The 8,551-nt window shown below is 32.1% G+C and overlaps 1 protein-coding gene across 3 annotated transcripts; it reads right to left on the bottom strand.

Annotated features, from left to right (window-relative positions):
• Nucleotides 1-3,873: 3,873 nt before the first annotated feature.
• LOC123893264 (prosaposin-like) lies at nt 3,874-8,318 on the bottom strand. 3 transcript variants are annotated; one of them, XM_045943196.1, is made up of 6 exons: nt 8,201-8,318; nt 7,600-7,732; nt 5,721-5,866; nt 5,254-5,451; nt 4,434-4,493; nt 3,874-4,306 (listed from the first exon to the last, which is right to left on the bottom strand). In XM_045943196.1, the coding sequence occupies exons 2-6, from the start codon at nt 7,721-7,723 to the stop codon at nt 4,100-4,102; spliced, it is 735 nt and encodes a 244-aa protein (XP_045799152.1). In that variant the 5' UTR covers nt 7,724-7,732; nt 8,201-8,318; the 3' UTR covers nt 3,874-4,099. The 3 variants fall into 3 exon arrangements, with proteins under 3 accessions (XP_045799152.1, XP_045799151.1, XP_045799153.1); XM_045943195.1 differs by having other exon boundaries at nt 7,600-7,728; nt 8,199-8,317; XM_045943197.1 differs by lacking the exon at nt 8,201-8,318 and adding an exon at nt 8,141-8,176 and having other exon boundaries at nt 7,600-7,728.
• Nucleotides 8,319-8,551: the final 233 nt, after the last annotated feature.

Consider the following 8,551-nt stretch of genomic DNA (forward strand, 5'->3'; position numbering starts at 1 on the left):
TAAATCAAGAAAGGGGGTTAAATCATATAGTTTATAGAAAAGTCACGTTATATACTCATCAACCTAAGTTTGAATATCAAAATTTCTATTTATTTAAAAGATAAATTTGTAGTCATTTCGGACTATTTGATATAGAAAAAAAATAATAATTAAAGTACATAAATTATAATTTAATTAATAGAAATGTCGAAATTATCAAATCAGACATTGTGATTGGAATTTAAACTCTAACTCATAAACTTATATGTATGAGTTTTTAAGAATTATTATATTATCTATTAAGAAAATAATAGAAGAGGTTAACTTCAAGAAATAACTCTTTAGAAAGACCAATAGTTGGCTTTGGCTAGCTAGTCTTTATCCACAATCCCATATAGTGGGACACGGTCAATTGAAATGGTTATATATTCTCTCTCATCCTAAATATAATAGAAAAATGAAGAATGTTAACTTGTGCCTTTAAGGAAGCAAAAATAGAAATTATTAAATGCTAATTTGTGCATTTTGACTTTTGAAGCATTAAATTTCTTGTATTATTAAATGATAAATTTCTATTTTGGTATATCTTAACATGTGCCCTAATGGCACATGTTAACGAGACCCTAGAAAAATTACTAATTTAGGACTTTTTGATAATTAGGTTAGCTCTGATCAAGGGCAACACGACCCGTTGTCTTGTGCTTCAAAAAATGGGGTGCGAATTTTTCTAAAATAATTGTTGAAAATGTATTTTTTTTAAGGGTTTGTTGAAAATGTTTAAGTACTAATTAATTGTGAAAAAATAATTCAATTTAGCAAATCAATGTTAGGCAATAAGTTATAAAAATAAATGATCTAATTTTGGCCTAAAAAACTTTAAAAAACTTAGTTGTTACCTTAAAAACTTAAAGAATCTAACCATTACAATTTACAAATGCAATAGGTAAAAAAACTTCTAATACATTTTGCCTTTTCTTAATCTATCTAAGTTGAACAACTAAATTAGTTATTTTAGAACAGAATAACTATCTTGCAATAAATAGTTTTAGAATGTAGCTTGAAAGAGTAGCTAAAGTGACACCAATGTATAACCCACAAGGTTAAAATTACTAACAAGACTTGTCCCTCTCCCACAAGGCTACACATGGCACTAATACCCCACACATAAGTTATACATGGCCAGATATTTTTCATTGTTCTTAACTTAAAATTAATGTTGGACACAATTGCACAACTTAATATCATGTATGAAAATTTCAAATATTGCAGCACCTGTATGTAGGTGGTCCCTAGAAATTAAGGAAGGGGACGTATATGTAATTATGTATTATTGTTTTTCCAATCCATATATGTCAAGAAAAAACTAGTGGTATAGTAAGAAGGAAAACAATGTAGTATGCTATCACTATCTAGATCCTTTGTTTCCAGTTAATTTTTTGACACTTGGAAATGTATCATAATGGTTGATTTTGAAGTTTGTGGTACCACACATTTTATTTTATTTAAGGAAATAAGAAACACTTCCAAATAATAATCATGAATGTGTCTTAACAAAAGTTATGTATCTGTTAAAAATAGGAATATATTTGGGTTGCCTCTAACTGATCAACCTTAAATGTGATTATGTGAGTCATAATTTGAGAATTCTCCCTAATTATAAATATATCGTAATATCTAGTGTGATTCAAGTGACCTTATAGTAAAAACTTGATAAGAGATAGTTTAATAGATATCAGATAGACTCTCGTAGTATTAAAAGTTTAAATTATTTATAATTTAATATTACAAAATTGAAATGTAAGGTAACAAGCGATTCTCATTATAAACTCCTTAGGAATTCAATTTTTCTCAACACATCCCTAATGTCAAACACGTTGAACTTTTGCATGAATAAAAATGATGGGTGACGTGATTAATAAACTATAATCTTAGAGTTTAGGTTGTAGTATAAGGCCCCGTTTGACTAGGGGTGGGTAAAAAAGCCCAAAAACTGAACCAAACCTAAACTGAACCTTTTAGAACTGAACTTTTTAATAAAGTTTGAGAACCAAACTGTGTTTACAAAAACAGTTTGTTAACTGAACCGTTGTTATAAAAACTGAAACCAAACTGTAACCGAACCATGAATTGTTTCTTGGTACTTGGTTTACTCCCAAATCAAATAAAATCAACAAAATCTAAAATTAAAAGTTAAATCTAAAATCAGAAACAATTTCAAATCATTGAATCCTTATCCATTATCTTCAACACATTTATCTTTATTTTCAAATGGATCAACACCACAATCCAATGGATCAATCAAAGATAAATTTGGTTCCTCTTCTACTTCTGTGACAAGAGCTACTACCACCGCAATATCAACATGTTCCTCTTTATTCCTCAATTCAAACTTTCCTTTTCATTTTTGTTCTTGATATGCAAAATTTCCTCTTTTGAGCACTGTTTCCAATAATCTCACTCCTTTGAAGTTTGTTGCCGCCATAGTCAAATTCCTCTGCTACAACGTGTATGGCATGGATCTTTCCATGGTTCCCAGCGGTTAGGACCTCAAATTTGTGTACACAGAGATCTCACACAGGGAAACACATTGTTTCCCAGTTCTAGAAACTTTTTGGAATTGATAGAGATATCTAGAAAAATTAACTCATTCCAAGAACGGTTCGTTTTAGTTTTTTTATGAAGAACCGGTTAACTGGTTAACCGAACTAGTTTGGTTTGGTTCAAGTTAAATAACTACGGTTCAGTTCAGTTATAACAAATTGAAATAGCAATTGGTTTGGTTCACATGCAGTTTTGGTTTTAAACCAAACTTTGCCCACCCTTACGTTTCACCCTACTTATTTTCTACTTCTTCTTAAAAGAAATAGAGAAGCAGAAAATTTTATTTGACCCTATTTCTCCTTAAAAAAATTAGAGAAATAAAATAAAGAAGTAGAAAATAAGGAGAAGTTGGGTCAAACACAATTTTTTACCTCTTTACTATTTTTAAGGAGAAGAAAAAAAGTAGGAACAAACGGACCCTAAGTTACTTTAAACTAAAGTTTGAGTAAATATTTAAAATGATAAGATTAAATTCTTTTCGCTGAACATTTCTTAGAGAGAAAGTATTTGTAATCGCTATTTATCACTACTAAATTTAGCTACCGATTTAACAACCAAATTTTGTAATCAGTCTCTAAATTAGTGGCTACATGTCAACGTAAACCATTAGTCATTTGTGTTAACAACTGATTTAGTGACTGATTTGACATTTTCAGAAACTTAGTGTGAATATGCAAGATAGATTTCAATGAGCAATTTTGATTTACCTTTTCACTTAAAATTCAGAACATTTTCCCACATTCTCATAATTTTTTTTTAAAAAAACTAGTTATTGGCTATTGGTGCAACAGTCATTTGGTTTGAATCACTTTTTAGAAGAATTTACTTCTTGACAAAAAGAATTACAGAACATCACATGAATTAAACATACTGCAGGACACAACATGAGTAAAGCATTGGAATTACAAAATACTTACAAAAGACTGAGAAAATTATTTATTTTTTTGGGTATTAATCCTTTATGGTGTGTTTGGTTTGAGGGAAGAGAAAAAAAACATGGAAACTAATGAATGGACTTGGACTAACGTGGTTTCCGTGTTTTTCTCTCTTCCCTCCTTTCCTTCTCTCAAACCAAACACACCATTAGTTCCTAGGGAAGGGTTTCAGTAATCTAGAGTTCAGCTGCAAAGTAAATAAAGTCAGACTAATAATTGTTCCCACAAGAAATCAAACTCAGGTTGTCCTAAACGATTCATCAGAGGGGGAATTCATTAACCACTTGAGCTAAATGTCTTAGTTAAATGTTTTTAAAATAGCATGCTTTCATGAGAGAAGATAGCATGCTGTCAAAAATAACAAACATCAACATTGATCATTAATGAGAGAAGATATTATACAGCATAAGCACCATATAGATAAAATCATTGAAAATTTTAACTTAGGTTAACTTCAATGATGTATTACACAAGGTATATTATCTCACAAGCACTTCTTCTTAGGAACTAACATTTTTTATGATGTGCCACTGCCAATACTTTACATTAGTAATGTGTCAAATTATAATTACTCTCTCTTTCTCTCAAAATAGAGCAATCTTCAGGAAATGCACTATTCTGATAAAAACATTGTTTCCATAAAAAATACTTAAGAGGCCAGAAAGAAAGGTTTTGCTAAGTACTGTTGATTCCTTGCAAGCATGCAATGCAGTGCATATATCGTTCTTCTCCAAGAATTTCTCTGCATTTTCAAAAACTAAGGGACCGTACTCTAGAACAATCCTCTTGCACTGCAAACATTTTCCACGAAAAACTAAATCAATAGATGAAAAACAGCAGCAGAGTTTGTTTCTCTTGGAGGTGCAATTAGCATAAAATTATTGGGAAAAATGAGGAATGTTTTTAGATTTTTCTTACCTTGCTCGCAAACTTGTCCACTGAATTGCACACCTTAAGTAGTGTCTCAATTATCTCCAACTGACATTTGAAAACAAAAGGTTAGCATTTTATTCTACAAAATATAATTTCAATCAAGCAGGGTTAGAATTAGAAGTAGGATTAAGATAGTGGAAGGGTCTAAACAAAGATGGCCAAAATCCATGTATCAATATTTTTCCTTTTTCCACTTGATACATATGTTCATACCGACCAAAACATTGTGCTTATATATGTTTGTTCGGGAGTTCCCGGGAGCGTCGTGAGAAACAACGGGTCATGCTCCAGGACCACATGAGAGGGGAAACATCTGACGGACACCACATTTCCACCCAAAATTTTAAGGCATTAGGTATATGGGTCAGTCTCTTATATATCCAACAAGATCCAACACCACGATCTACTCTCGCTCCCCCACCAAGCCAAACTAGGGCTCTGACACCACCTCTTATACTTGATCCAATACCATGATTCACTCTCGCTCCCCTACCAAGCAAAACCAGGGCTAAGATACCAATGGTTGGATAAGTCGGGGGAGCGCCAGGTGAAGCAACGGGCCAATACTAAAGGACCGCAAGCGAGGGAAACACCACATTTCCACCACCAAAAACCTTAAGACAACAGGTATATGGGCCATCTCTCTTATACATCCAACATTTTACCCATTTGTACGTGATGTGGGACTTAACCGCTCACACTTGAAAACCAACAACTTTGATATGTTATATCAGTTACTACCATCAAATTTTTTTCATTTGGATACAAATCATAGACTTTTCTACATAAAGATGAAATAACTTACCTCTGTGTCAGGATCTTGTATCTTATCCAATAGTGATGAAATAGTATCTTTGCAAAACTCGCAGCTATTTTCTTGAACTTGTAAGGAAAAATTAGCAATGTTCTGGCAGAGGTTAACCTTATTGCAAAAATCTCCAGGCTTAACCGAGGTCATTTCTAAGAAGAAAAGTGGCAAATAGTAGTCCACCAAATTGATGCACTGTGAAATTGAGAAGAAACACACATGAATTGATTCACTTATGCACTCTTTAAAATCCTAAAATATGAACACTTTAAAGAACAATGTTGTCTGTCGCAGATCGCAGAAAATTGTAGTTTTTTCAAATTCCACTATGCAAAAACTGTGCACTAAATAGCGTAGCGCAGAAGAATTGTGATTGTTCAAATTCCGCTACACTAAAGCGCTATTGTGCCGCTATATAACAAATACTGCCAAAACCAAAACACAAGATTCAAAATGTGACCAACCTTTTTCTCAAAAGTGTGAAACTGGTGACAAGTATTATGAAGAATATCAATGACTTCACTCTGAGTCTTGTTTTCATTTATATAATCAAGTGCCTTGGAAGTGTATTCCTCGCAAAGTGCACACACATCTGGTATTCTTCCTAATTCTGCAGTATGAAGATAGGTTAAAAAAACGACTTACTCATGCCATATTTGCATATCAAACTGTATTTAACAACAACGAAAAATTCTTGCGTATTAAAGATTTGCACATGACAGTCAGTAAATCCACATTTGCTTCAATGGTCTGGTGTTAGGTCAATAAGTTGTTTACAACTTCTTGTTAAAAAAAAAGTTGTTTTCAACTTGTTTTAATAAGTTCTCAGAAATTGCTTATGAATAAGCACTTAATTATGGTATTTACCAAAACATGCCTAAAGCTAAGAATAGAGTACTTGTTATGTATGCTTCACCGATATTATAGAATTTTAACCAAAAAAATCTATAGTAATAAGGCCATTGATAAAATTGTAATTCATTAGTCAATCTTATAGGAAAAATATCAGAAAAATGTCACACAAAGTGTAGCATCCCCATGAAAAGAGACTGGGCAAATTTGTGCAAGCAATTCAATAAAAAATGTTTGATGAAAATGGGTGCTTATATAGGTTATACGGTTTTTTTTGGTTCCTACGAAATACTTATCATGCAAGTTTTAGCCCCTACTAAATTTGGTCTGCCGCATATTTTTTGTTAGCAAAATTGGTCTCTACTACTATTCCTTGTTTTTTATAGACCGACCAGAATAAAAAAAAATACAAATAAGCTCTGCCGAATTAACTTCTAAAAAAAGTCATTTACAAGACATCATGTCATTTAAAAAGTCCATGCGAAGAGTCATAATATGCATATGCATTTTCATTTGTCATAATAGATCTCTATACAAACTTAGCAATCTGCTTCTATTCCAAAGCATGATCATAATCTAAAATTATCAGATGAATTTTCTATATCATCATGTGTATGAAATCATAGATTATGTCACTTTAATATATCCTACAAAAATGTCAAATATTTATGACTCTAAACAACAAAACCATAAACAATCTCCACTACTGATCTTTAATTTAAGGGGATGTCAAGGGTAGGGAAGTGTGTCATATGGTTGGAAACACTAATAGCAATTGATGTTGCTCCTCGTACATAGAAGCTCATAGTATTACTCCTCCTCGCGGATGAGATGCTGACTCAACCAGTGCTGGTTCAGCAAAAAAGAAGAAAAACAAGTAGTAGTGCCTCATAACTCAACTCATGTTTGTTTTCTCTGTTTTTTTTAACAAACACCAATGAAATCACTCATAGACATATTATTAATAGGTTAAGCAATTATACATTTACACCTAATCATTTTCTTCATTATTGTCTGGGAAGGGTCTCGACACAATAGTTGGAGTACCTTCCGTGTGACTCGAAGGTCATGGGTTTGAGTCATGAAATACGCCTTTTGCAAATGCAGGGAAAGACTACCAATAATAGATTCAAATTGGACCTGAATGTTCCATAGACCCAACCATAATAGGAATCTTATGAGACCAAGGTTTAAACTTGATTTTTTCTACACCGCCACTTGATAATTTCAAGGTATTTACCCAACAACCAATGCGACCAAGTCAATAAGTCATATGCATGTGAAGTAAAAGTTGATTAAAAGTTAGTTGTGGGTACGACATACAAATCTACTTATTTGACTTATTCTCATTGGTTAATCTAACAATACTTAAACTTCCAAACAATGGGAGATTGAGAATTCAATGTACAAGACATGTCTCCATTATATCTTCCTGCCTAAGTAGGATAATTAGAAGAAAAGGAAAAATGATATATAAATCAACAATGTTACCAGAAGAGGCAGAGTTCGCAGCGATAATGCTCCAATATTGATAAGGGTTTGCCAGCCCTCTTGCATCACAAGCCAAGGCAACACCTAAAATCACAGCAAACAACAGTCCAATTCTTCCTCCCATTGTTCCTATAACATTAAAAAAAAATTAATAAAAAATTCAGGGCTATTATTATAAAGGAAAATATTCAGACAAAGGCCTGATTTTCCAAACAAAAAAAAAATACCATTTCAAAATTATGACGTGCCCCTTTGATACAACAACATTATCAATCAAATACTCTTTATTTATTTATAAAATTATAAAAAAATATGTACAATATTTCTGTGGAAAAACACTGTCTAATCTATATACTAATGTAACAATTTAAAGGAGAAACTAAGAAAAGTAAAGAAAAGTAAAGTATGAATTTATCACAATATAAAAGGTTCAAGTTCAACCATAAACAAGGGTAGATCACAAATAATCATAATAGAAATGCAGCTACTAGAGATATTAAGACTATTTTTTTTATTCTTGTTTTTCATACTACAATCATACCTTAAGCAATTTCAAAGTTGCATGGCAAGAAGAAGAAGAAGAAGAAGAAAAAGATTACCTTTTTTTTTGTGATTAAAAAGAATGAGGAAGGAAATGGAAGTGAAGGAAGAGAAAAGGGTAGTGTTATTCCTTCCTTTGTATAGGACTTAGAGTGGCGTGTAGGTTGGAGAAACAAAGAATGGTTGGTACTTTAACTTCACTTAATTAACATTCAATGTTTTTTTTTTTTCAATTTTCATGGAGATTGGGATATTATTCAGTGTTGGGTGGACCATCAAAGATATTGTGTGTCTCACTCTTCTTTTTTTTTTGTTAACCATTCGATTCTTAAGCACCGTTCCGTAAAAAATAGTGAATAGATGATAAGCTAGCTAGCTGATTGAATTTGTAGTATTTGGTAAAATTAGCTTT

The sequence above is a fragment of the Trifolium pratense genome, linkage group LG6 (assembly GCF_020283565.1).
Source record: "Trifolium pratense cultivar HEN17-A07 linkage group LG6, ARS_RC_1.1, whole genome shotgun sequence".
Classification (NCBI taxonomy): domain Eukaryota; kingdom Viridiplantae; phylum Streptophyta; class Magnoliopsida; order Fabales; family Fabaceae; genus Trifolium; species Trifolium pratense.